Raw genomic sequence first — 11,921 nt, forward strand, 5'->3', positions numbered from 1 at the left:
TAACATCACCCTTTGGGCTTCTATGTACACTAAGGTTTGGGAACTGCAAGTCTACAGAGTAAATGACATTTCCTAGTCCTGGGGTCACCAGCCCTGAGTTGCTTATCTCAGGGGACACAGATGCTTTGGCAGGTTTAATTTGAACACAACCTGAGAAGAACCAGAATAAAATTCAGAGCCCACACTCCTTATGCTTTTCCTAGGGAAAAAAAAAAAAAATTGTATAACGCAGTATTAAGATCATAGCCTATATTGAGCAAACATTCCATTTCACTTGGAAACAGTGACTCACATGTTTAAGCAGGGTATTAAGAAGCTCTTAGATAAGATTATTTGTGTAGCTATGTTCCCAAACGGAGTGTTATTGAGCTTTTCCCACATAAACCTGTGCTTTTAAACTACATCATAATAATGACACATAGGCCAAAAAAAAAACGAGATTTCTTCCTACTGCGTTCAAATTCTGGGAATGTGAAATACATCCAAGAGCAGGTGTTTGCTTCTTCCTGGCAGTTTTATGAATCTCTCACAGGGGAGATGCCTCAGGTAACTGGCTTAGTGAGCCAGGCAGACAGATCCCAGTGCTACCTGAGACGCCTTCATAAACAAAAAGCGTATGAAACATTCCCATGGAGCTTCCACTGGCCAAGGCCACCCTAAGTTCTTCTCATGCACTAACATCTAATCCTCACACCAACCCCAAGGGACAGGTACTACTGTTACTGAACCTAACTTGGGGCCCTTTGCCCAAGTGCAGTAGAGCCAAGACAACAGGTTGTTGTTAAGCAAAGTTCAGTGTTTATTGCAGGGCACCAAACAAGAAGTCCTGGCAGCTGAGACTCAGGAGATCCGAGCTCCCCAATGGCTTTCCAGGGGTAGGCTTTTAAAGACAAGGTAAGCAGGAATTCCCTGATGGTCCAATGGTTAGGACTCCATGCTTCCACTGCAGGGGGCATGGGTTCAATCCCTGGTGGAGGAACTAAGATCCTGCATGCCACAAGGGACAGCCAGAAAAATAAAATTAAGACAGGGTGAGGGAGAGGGTGGCAGGGTGTGTAATCAGCTCATAGACATTCTTCTTTTGGTTAGTAGTGAGGTCATGGGGAGTCAACATCATCAACCTACTGGTTCCAACCCATCTGGGGTCTCTGTGCTTCTGGGAAACACACAGTCAGTTAACTTCTTCCACCTGGTGGGGGTTTCAGTATCTGCAAAACAACTCAAAGGATATGGCTCAAGATATTATGCATAGCCCCTGAGGGGGAAACTAAATGTCCTTGACTTTGTTTAAAGGCTAAACTATTATTATTTGTCTCGTTTGGCTGTTTTCCTTTCTGCATTTTCTCACTTCTCAAATTAAATTTATTCTTTGGAACTCTAGCAAGACCTAGGAGGTGAAAGTTTCTCTACAAATAAGAGGCAGTCAGAGGACATGGCAAAGCCCCATAGGATCCTGCTCGGTTACACTATTATTACTGTTGTTGCCCATTTTACAGATGGGGAGACTGAGGTAGAGAGGCTTAGTAGCTTGTCCATGGTTCCTATCTAATAAACAGCCTGACCAGGGTCCAAGCTTTCAGTCTGTGCTGTTAACTACTGTGTCACCCCAGTAGCAAGGTAACTTTGCAGATAATTCTGTGAGAGTTGCCACACGAGCCAAATGCAAAATGACAAGAAAATGTCAAGCTGTCATTTGACAGATTTGTTTACTTGGTCTTCGGGGCTTAGTTTCATGACGAAATCTCACAGGTTTCTCTATGCCTTGTCTCTGTCAGAGCTATGCCCACGGCTTCTTACTCATCAGCCTTGCTCTTTGCTTAGATCCAGTTAATCCTCCTCACTAATCTTCAGTCCCAAAATTAAGGCCCCTCTGTCCTCACTAGGCCAGGGGCTTTTCCTGCCCCTGATGACGTGAGATGTGAGCCCACTCTGGGGGCTCTGATCCCTGTTAAAAACCACACCCGTATTTTTCCTCCAAGTCACACTCATATTTAAATAAATCTAATATACCTGTGATCCATGGGCAGTAGAGCCTTCCAAGTAGGGGGCTAACACAAGAAAGAATATTCTAGATGGAGGGCCACAGATCGTGCCCCTCCTACTGGCCTGGGCCCAGGGGTCCCCTTGAGGCCCACACACTGTTCTCCCAGGTTTGTGGCTCACTCCAGGCTCCCACAGGAGCCTTTCTTTATAAACTTTGAGTAGAAAACATCAGTGGAAGCTTACGGAGGTCGAGAGGGGTGTCAGAAGACCAAGGAGGACGTCAACAAGGAGTGGATCCTATTTCACCCTTATCCCTACCCAGGGTCAGCTGTCCCAAGCTTCTGTCCTCTGGCTGTGCAGCTGCTGTAGCCACGACCTTCACCATTCAACCCTGGGAACACAGACAGGACTCAGACACTGCCCTTCCTTCTGCGGCGGAGGCTGACTGAGACAGGAGCGCTTTCTAAGAACGAGGGTTAACTCGGGGCCTGACGTGTGTCCCAGTCACTTTGTGTTGACGGATGCAGGTGGAGGTGGGGGATGCATGTGAGTTCATCTGCAGGACGCCTTGAAGTCACAGGACATGAGAGGAAAGCAGAGCATTCCCCACAGAGGGAACGGCCTGGGCAAAGATACACACGGCATCTTCCACAAACCAAGACAGTCCTGAGGCTGGGAAGGCTGGTGGAGACAGTAGGACAGCAGAGAGAGGGTGGCCGGGCCAGACCACAAGGGGCTTTTCGCTTCCGGACAAGCTTTCTCCTTTGTTGCAGAGAGGCCTTTGGGGGGATTTTTGATGGAGAAAGAACCAGGCAAATGTGCTGCCTAGAAGGATAACTGGTGGGCATGCAGGGGTGGATCCTAAGGAGAAACTGGAGGCAGAGAGAATAGGTAGAAATAGTTGCTGCGGACCACACCGAGCAAGGTGGGGCTCAGACAGCCCCGGACTAGAGGGAAAAGGGGCAGAGCCGAGAGACTTTCAGGAGGTAAAAGAAAGAGAGCTTGGTGATCATTGACAAGGAAGTCAGAGACAAGGGACAGTAACAGAGAGACAGACAGTTCTAGACTGCCCTCGAGCTTCAGACTTCATAGTAGGGGGTGGTGGGAGCACGAACCATCAAGACCAGCAGAGAAAAGGAAGATTTGGGAAGATAAGCAGTTCTTCCCGTGCGGTGCTCTGCTGCACACAGACAGGCCGGTGGGTGGTTGGGGGGGGGGGGGTGGGGCTGAGAGGGAGCATCCAATCATTGTCCTCTGACCCCCATCCAACACCACTTTCCTAATCCTGGAGAATCCGTGAGAGGAGATGTCTCACAGGAAGATGACAGAGGCTTCCAGGAAAGAAATTTGTAGGGTGGAACTGGAAGCAAAAGAGAATTAAACATGTATCCTGGCATGCCTCTTCACCCAGGTGGAAGCATTGTCCCGTGAAATCTCTGACTGAGTATATCACCTGGGATGTCTGGGAAGTGGTCCCCATCTGCTCTGCGAGCTCCCTTTCTGATGCTGCCTTCTATTCCTCCTCAGCTCGTCTGTGCCACCCCCATGTCAGCCACTAGATGGCACCAGACTCCACCCGCTGAGAAGGAAATCCAGCGCATTTGTGCAGTCCTTTCCCACTCTCTGCAACCCCATGGACTGTAGCCTGCCGGGCTCCTCTGTCCATAGGATTTTCCAGGCAAGAATACTGGAGTAGGTTGCCACTTCACTTGCTTCTCCAGCGAATATTCCTGACCCAGGATCGAATCCGCATCTCTTTTGTCATCTGCATTGCCAGGCAAATTCTTCACCACTGCATCACCTGGGATTTGGGCAAATATGGGGTGGTCAGGCTGTCACTGAAGGGACCCACATCTTGAAGGGCTGTCCATTTCACCTAATTCTAATTTAATTTAACTCTTCTAGAATACATTCTTATTGTGGGTATATTATTCTTACAGGTTGGTATGAAGAAAGTGAAAGTGTTAGTCACTTAGTTGTGTCTGACTCTTTGTGACCCCATAGACTGCAGCCCAACCAGGCTCTTCTGTCCATGGAATTCTCCAGGCAAGAGTACTGGAGTGAGGTTGCCATTTCCTTCTCCAGGGGATCTTCCCAACCCAGGGATTGAACCTAGGTCTCCTGCATTGCAGGTAGATTCTTTACTGTCTGAGCCACCAGTATATATATAAAGAATTCTTTACTCTATGTAAATATGCTTTCCTTGGGTTTCCCTGGTGGCTCAATGGTGAAGAATCAACCTGCCCAGACAGGAGACGTGGGTTCTATCCCTGGGTTGGAAAGATCTCCTAGAGAAGGAAATGGCAACCCACTCCAGTATTCATGCCTGAAAAACCCTGTGGACAGAGGAGCCTGGTGGGCTACAGTCCGTGGGGTCACAAAAGAATCAGATACAACTGAGCGACCGAACAACAACATACTTTTCCTTAGCTCCCCTAGTCTCCCCTGTGATCTCTTCAATCGTCAGGGAAAAAAAGGATCAGGGAACTGGGGCAAAGACCAATTATCAATTCCTCAAAATTCTGATATAAAAAGTGAGAATCAGTTGTGTTAGATTAAAAGGACGGTTTGGCCCATCGACAGGTCTGTAGATCAGCCAGCTCCCATTGGAATGGAGAGGCAGTTGCAGGCGGCATGTCACCAGCCACAGGGCCCCTCATGTCTGCAGGCACCCCGCGTCTCTGCTCCATCACACTGATCCCTGCAGTGATGCCCCACCCAGGTCAGCTCTGCTTACCTGGACACTGGCTGGGAAAGCCCCACACACAGCATGACCTGGCAGCAGCAGGTGGTTCCTGGAGATCAAGGGGCAGGATGGGAAAACTGAATTCCTGGACATGGAAAGGAACTCTACATCCAGTACCTGAGCCTGAAAATCAGGGGCCAGGAGACTCGAGGGCTGCAAGAGGGGGGCAGGCATGCAGAGAAAGCACCAGGGTCTGTCAATGGAGCCAAAATCAAAGAGCAAGGCCTGTGTGGGGCCCAGGCCCGGCCTGGGTGGGCCCTGCAGTAAAGCCTGTCCTGAGCACGGCCTGAGCAGGGTTATGAGAGGGTTAAGGGCAAGGAAAGGAGGGCAGGACCCCAAGACTCAGAGACCAGTCTCCTTGGAGGCTTCTGAGAGGCAGAGGATATGACATACTTTTCAGCTTATATTTTGCACTTTCCTAGACTAAGAACTGAGGTGAGGAAGGTACACAGGGCTCGCATTTAGGGGATACTCCAGTCCCTGGTTCAGATGCAGGCTCAGGGCCTCACCAGCCCGACCCTGAAGCAGACTTTCTCACCCACACGCGGTGACCTGGTGGCATCGACTATTTGACACTCAACAGAAGGGACAAAAGGGCTCAGCTCACAAGGCCTCCTGCCTCCAACCCAGAAACCCATTTGAGCCACACCCTCCTCATCACCTAGCGCCCACTGAGCTGCCTCGAACCCTTCTTGCAAACAGACCCTGTATCCACTTTCTCCAAAACATTGCCCCAGAGAGGAGGAGGGATTCCAGTCACATCCCTCTCCTGCCCGGACACAGCCCGGCCCTGCCCCCTCCTCACATCCCCAGGCACGGCAGGGACACACGGCCACTTGACCCTTTTTCATGCTTTTATTCTTGAACCAGTAGTCAGTGCGAACGGCTACCGGCATCACCACGCCTGGGCGAGCCTTGAGCAGGGTCAGATGGGAGGTGCTGAGGGGGACTGGGATTGTACATGAGATGGAGGCCAGCGGTGTGACACCCCGACAAACTGCTCTGAACTTCAGGCAGCCCTCAGTCTCCAGAGAAGATGCCGTATTTTTAATAGACGTGGGGCACACACAGCCTGGCCACGGTCCTGGGTCGCAGTCCCCTCCTGTGTCCAAAATCAGTGGCCCGCCGGCTACCCCCCATCCCTCCTCCAGCTGAGCAGAGGCCAGAGGCTTCCTCAGGGTCACACATAGACCTGCTCTTGACCCTTGGAAAGGGACTATTGAAGGGAACTCACTCACTGCCTCATGAACCGCCACTGTCTGCATTTCACGGGGAGGCAGCAGGATCGGGGGCTTCACTGTGAACTGGTAACATGTGCTGGGAGGGGCATGGGGGGCCTGCAGTTCTGACCCAGCAGGCTGGCCGCAGGCTGAACCCACAGCAGCTGTGTGGAGGCTGACTGACGTCTTGGGGCCCCACACTTTCCACGAGCTCACTGATGCAGGCAGAAGTGCACGTGCCGGAGGGGAGCGGCAGGGCCCAGGGAGGAGTTCACCTGTGGGGGACGAAGGGCAGGGCAGGAAGAGACACAAGGAAGGAGCACGTCCCTGTCACTCACCGCCCCTGAGCCGGCCTGAGCCATGCACACGGGCTTCCTCCAGGACTACGGCCGCCAGCCAGGACTCCACAGGCCGGCCGGGCAGGCTGTAAAACCCTGTGATGGGTGTCTGCTTCGGTGCACATATGTGGGCAGGGGAGCAGGGGCCTAGGTCAGCAGTGCAGGCAGTGGGACAGCCGAGGGGATGCAGGGCTGGGCCACTCAGCAGAAATAAAGTCCAAGGGAAACCACCCCAGGCTGTGCTCAGAAAGAGGCCCGGCATCCCCGGTGGGTGTCCTGAGACCAGACACACTCCTAGAAGTTGATGTTCTTCAGGTTGGTGGAGCAACGGTACCTGCCGTCCAGGCCACGGGAACATAGCAGGTTGGGCAGGCAGGGGCAGGCGTGGTGCTGCCGTTTTCTGAAGAAGGGGACCTGCGGGGAGAGAGGAGGGTAGACGTCACCTTCACCAAAGGGAGGCGGGCCCCCAGGCGGGGAGCCTCTGGCCGGCCCAGGCCTGACTGAAATGTCTCATCACCTGCACCCCAGCACCACAATAATGGCTTTTATAGAGGAGGAAACTGAGGCACAGAGAGGTTAAGTAACATGCCAAGGTCACACAGCCAGCTTGTGGGGGAGCCAGGATTTGACCTCAGGCAATCTAGCTCTGACATTGTGATCAGCCACAACGCAATGTGGCCCACCCGCCTATCCTCCAAACTCCACGAGCCCCCACACCACCCACCGCCCCTCTCCCCCCACTGACCCAGCACACCCACTCTCTCACAAATTCACACCCACACCGGTGATTGAATATCACTTGTAGCTCATCCATTACACTCTCCACCCTGTGTTGGTGTCGGGGATGTAGCTGCTGGGTGACTCACACCCACAGGAAGGCTGGGTCACTGAGGATTCCTCAAGTAGGAGGGGTTAGGAGCATAGATAAGTCCGACAGCCTGGGCTCAAATTAAGTCTGCCGATTCCCAGCTGTGTGACAACTGGCAAGTTATTTAGCCTCTCTGTGTTTCAATTTATTATCCGTAAAAGGAGTTAATAATAGTGGCTACCACATATGGTTGTAAATAGGTTTACATGATAAACTTAAAGAGGTTTAAACTTGCAAAAACATCACTGAGTATGAAGGTTGGCACATGGTAAGCAGTTGGTGTATTACCTCTGCTGCCCGCTTTGGGAATATCCCAAGGCTACAAGGACTGTGTCCTCTCTCCCTCCCCGCCTCAGCCTCCTCACGCCTAAGAGGGCTGTGCCAGAGAGGATCACAGTTGGCGGATGCTCCAGGGTGCAGGCGTGCTCCCCAGAGGGGCTTGCAGGGCATCTTGGCCACAGAAAGCCCAGGGAAGGGGGCGCAAGCCCACAAGGTGCTGCTGCATCCACCTGACAATCAGAAAAAAAAAGGCCATGGAGCCGTTCTGTAGTCTCTGGGCTGGGAGCTCCTAAGGAAGCAGAGTGGGTGCTGCATGCCTAGGGCACAGAGGAGTGAATCTCCTTAAAGTATGTGCCCTGGGGGCCCGGCCAACCTCACCCTGCACACCCCTCATACTCAGGCTCTGGGTGGGAGCCTCTTTTATAGTCTTACTGCGTTGTGTTTTTGAGGGAAGGATGTGGGTGTGTTTGTGTGTGCGTTCACAGTCACTCAGTCGTGTCAAACACCTTGCCACCCCATGGCTTGCAGCCTGCCATTCTCCTCTGTCCATGGGATTCTCCAGGCAAGAATACTGGAGTGGGTCACCATTCCCTTCTCCAGAGGATCTTCCCAACCCAGGGATCAAACCTATATCTCCTTCGTCTCCTGCGTTGCGGGTGGATTCTTTACCACTGAGCCACCTGTGAAGTCCCGAGGGAAGAATCCTGTGCAGTAAAGGGCATTCAGGAGACTCAGAATTTTATCAGATCAGAAACTTTAGGGGTGTCGGTCTACTCTCCTCTTTGTATGCATGAGGTATCTGAGACCCAGGGCCTTCAGTAAATGAGGAACTGGGGTTCCAGCCTCCAGGTCTAACAGGCTGTGTGATTAGGACCCCACTGTACCCCAACCGCCCCCAAAGTAAGGAGGTGGCGAGAAGTTCCTAGACTGGAGTCAGAACACTGGCCCAGCGCCTCGGGCCTTGAGCAGTACCTTGTGGCTGCCGGGGTGGCACTCCTCTCCTGCCCGCCCCAGCGGGGTGCACACCCGCAGCCCGCGAAGCCACAGGCTGACCGCACAGCAGGTTCCCGCCCTGCACTGGACATCCCGCTCGCAGGCCTGCGGGGGGAAGACAAGGGGCCATTAGTGCCTGTGAGCACCACCCCAGAGAAACCGGAAGGGAACGTACATCCCAAAACCCTTCAGAGGGGCGCTGGGAGCGGTACCCAGGCCTCAGTCCCCCGGGACACCCAGGGCCATGCAGGGCCACCCCTGCTCCTGTGGAGGCAGGAAGCTCAGGGCTCAGCAGGGCGGCAAAACCGGATCTGAGCACCCCCTGAGATCCTCTGGGGCCACTGGGTGGGGAGGCCTCCTCTGACAAGGCTAGAGCTTAGGAGACAGAGCTTTTCTAGCACCAGGAGATGCTCAGTGGGTGCTAATGAGATTGAGCTAACTCGAATTCTTCGAGGAGGGGTCCCAGCGGTCTGCACCCCAGGGCGGTCCATGTCAAGTTTCTTGGACAGGGACCCTCCAGCCCCCACCAAGCAGTACTCGGGGTGGTGCCTCTCCCTCCCACCGTGGCCCCTCAGTCCTCCCTGGAAACCCAGTCTCATCTGAGGGGCCGGCACCCCCGACAGGTGATTCCCCCCAGGGCGTCTCTGCTGGCCTGCCTGGCCCCTATGTGACAATTGGCAAGTTATTTAGCCTCTCTGTGCCTCAGTTTATTACCAGTGAAACGGGTTAATAACAGTAACTCCTCTAGGATGGAGATGAACTCCTCCGGGCGGTGCTCTCAGAGCAGGGGCTGCGTGGCCCTGGCCTGGTTTCTGAAAGGTGCCATCTATGTGTGTTTTAGTCGCTCAGTTGTGTCTGACTCTTTGTGACCCCATGGACTGTAGACCGCCAGGCTCTTCTGTCCATGGAACTGTCCAGGCAAGAGTACTGGAGTCGGTTGCCTTTCCCATCTCCAGAGGATCTTTCCAACCCCGGGACTGAACCCGGGTCTCCCTAATTGCAGACAGATTCTTTACCATCTGAGCCACTGGGGAAGACCTACACAAAGCTGCTTTAAGCAAAAGCCGACATGAAGGAAAACAGAACTAAACTGCTCCAGACTTAGGAGAGGCCACCCTGCTGAAGCACCCCACCTTCCCACTTCAGAGATCAGTGGCTTGTCTGAGCTGAAGCTGGGAGCTGGGTTTGGGTTGGCCGTTCTCCACTGGGCTTCCCTTGTTGCTCAGCTGGTAAAGAATCCGCCTGCAATGGGGGAGACTTAGGTTCGATCCTTGAGCTGGGAAGATCCCCCTGGAGAAGAGAAAGGCTACCTCCTCCAGTATTCTGGCCTGGAGAATTCCATGGACCATATAGTCCATGGAGTCGCAGAGTGAGACACGACCGAGCAACTTTCACTTCACTCCTTCTCCATTGGGCCATGGGGTGCCCTCTGGCTTCCCTGTGGGCACTGCAGTAAAGTGGGGAACGCTGGGGCTGCTCGACCCTCAGAGGGGGTGCAGGGGGCAGTCACCTGGACTCCAACCTAGTGAGGGCACGTCTCACACACCAGCCGGTCCCTGAAAGCTCAGGGTCAGGGCTGAGTGAACTCCACCTGGCTCTTCTGCCATAGAGGTGTTGCATCACTGTCCCCCCCGGGGAGGAGGGACCCTGCAGGACTGAATCTGGGACAGTCATGGTCTAGGGAGCAGGGCCCTGTGGGGACGGTAGAGCCCAGCCTCTTCCTGAGAGTCAGACTGGGCCGCAGCAGGGCTCGGAGTGCGGGGGGAGCAGTTCTAACTTCTCTGACTAGGAAGGCAGCTTTCGGTAGTTTACATTCATTAGGTACAATTCTGTCCTGACAGCTGTATTTATGCTTTGGGTCCCAAAAGCACTGGCTTGCCTTTGATGTTTGTTCTGCTTTGAAACTCAGTCTTTTTCCTCTAAAAGAGAGAAGAAAGAGATTTTGCTTTCTGTGAACATTACAGTTAATCCAGTTCCAGGAATGGTTTGACCTTCTCTACATTTCCATTTTCTGTGTAAAAAGCTGGAGGAAGTTGAAACAAAAGTGAATGTCCCTCTTTTTTTTTTTTTTTTTTTTTGTTCTAGTGTTTTTTTTATCTAGAAAGCTCCCAGATCAGTCATTACTTTCTGTTTTCATAAGAATGGTCCCATCACCATCACACAAGCTGTGCCCTTGAGAGGGTGAGTCCAGGTGAAGTCAATGTTCTGAGGGAGAACCACTATTGGGGTGTCTTGAACGCTTCAATGTGCCTACCTGGGTGCACCCACAGTGGGACTGGATTTCTACTTGTTATCTAACACTTGTTTCTGGGTCACTTAGTCAATTGTTGGCATCACCCTTATTCCAATCAACTGGGCACAGAGTCAAAACATATAAACCCCATGGGAAAGAAAGAGTTTCAAGATTGGCTTTCTTAAGAGTAGAGAAACATTAAACATACCCAACAGAAGCTAAATAAGGTCGCAGCCTTTAATTAAGTCAACTTGCTATGTAAATTACATTTGACATGTGAACCAAACCATGCATGAAAACTAAAATTTACACAAAAGATAGATTAGGGAGTGCTAATCCACTTTATAAAAGATTCATTATTACTCAAAAATCTTCTTTTGACTAAAGATCCAAACTTCAGAATTTGCAATGCTCTCCTCATTTATTGAAAGCAGAATTTGATTTACACAGTTTCTCTGAAGCAGATCCCCTTTATCGAGGTCTAACTAATACGAAAACCCTGTGAGATGCCTCTCAGAAGTGCGGTCTGAGGCTGGCTCCCATGCTCTTGGTTTGCCTCCTGTGTGGTTCCTGGGTCCTGTCCCATGCAGACCCTGACATCTTCCCAAAACCCTGGGCAGAGAGAATGTTGGACGACTTACCCCAGTGATCACGGCACAGTCAGACACAGTCACCAAGAGGAGTATCACTGAGACTTGCGTGGCACCTCTCATGGTCGCTTGGGGTGAAGGCAACCACTGCCAGTGCCGCTGCCTCCGCGCCACCTCAAACCTGCCAGCTCGGAAGGCCAGGCTCTCCCCTGAGATTTATAGCGTCCGATCCAGGCTGCCTGGGGATGCCTTGTCTCCACTCTTGCCCATCGCACTGTTATTCAGATGATCTCAGAGATGGAGATGAGACCTGAATCCCTAATGACATTGAATCACCATCAAAACCAATAAAGATGAACCATTGGTGGCAGCGACAGTCACTCTGACTCTCAGGACGCAGTGATCCAGTCAGCTCCACGCATCGCACCGCACAGTCCTTGTCGCCTCTGGGGCATCCTTCTATTCTGCTTGGGGCCAGGGGAAGGCTTTGGTAATAAATCAAGGGATTTGCAACATCACCATTCACCCCTCCCTGCTACCAAACCCAGGATCATCGGCTCCTTCACACTCAAGCCAACAAGAATGATCTGGGCGCTTCCTGTCGGCTCAGCACAGGGTGAGGGGCTGAGAAGACATCGTGAGAAGGCAGTGTCCTTGGTCCCCTAGAACAG

At 52.4% G+C, this 11,921-nt stretch overlaps 1 protein-coding gene across 1 annotated transcript; it reads right to left on the reverse strand.

Moving 5' to 3' along the window:
* Positions 1–6,581: 6,581 nt before the first annotated feature.
* PROK1 (prokineticin 1) lies at positions 6,582–11,373 on the reverse strand. Its single transcript, XM_065927374.1, has 3 exons — positions 11,302–11,373; positions 8,407–8,532; positions 6,582–6,701 (listed from the first exon to the last, which is right to left on the reverse strand). Exons 1-3 carry the CDS (start codon positions 11,371–11,373, stop codon positions 6,582–6,584), a joined length of 318 nt encoding a protein of 105 aa, XP_065783446.1.
* Between the last annotated feature and the right edge of the window lie 548 nt (positions 11,374–11,921).

Source organism: Muntiacus reevesi, chromosome 1 (genome assembly GCF_963930625.1).
Source record: "Muntiacus reevesi chromosome 1, mMunRee1.1, whole genome shotgun sequence".
NCBI classification, from domain to species: Eukaryota; Metazoa; Chordata; class Mammalia; order Artiodactyla; family Cervidae; genus Muntiacus; species Muntiacus reevesi.

Excerpts from the sequence above, each read along its gene's own strand:
- PROK1 (XM_065927374.1), bottom strand. The coding sequence starts at position 11,373 with ATGAGAGGTGCCACGCAAGTCTCAGTGATACTCCTCTTGGTGACTGTG. Across the intron at positions 8,533-11,301 it reads ACTGTGCCGTGATCACTGGG|GCCTGCGAGCGGGATGTCCA; the intron begins GTAAGTCGTCCA and ends TTCCCCCCGCAG. Across the intron at positions 6,702-8,406 it reads GCCACCCCGGCAGCCACAAG|GTCCCCTTCTTCAGAAAACG; the intron begins GTACTGCTCAAG and ends CTCTCCCCGCAG.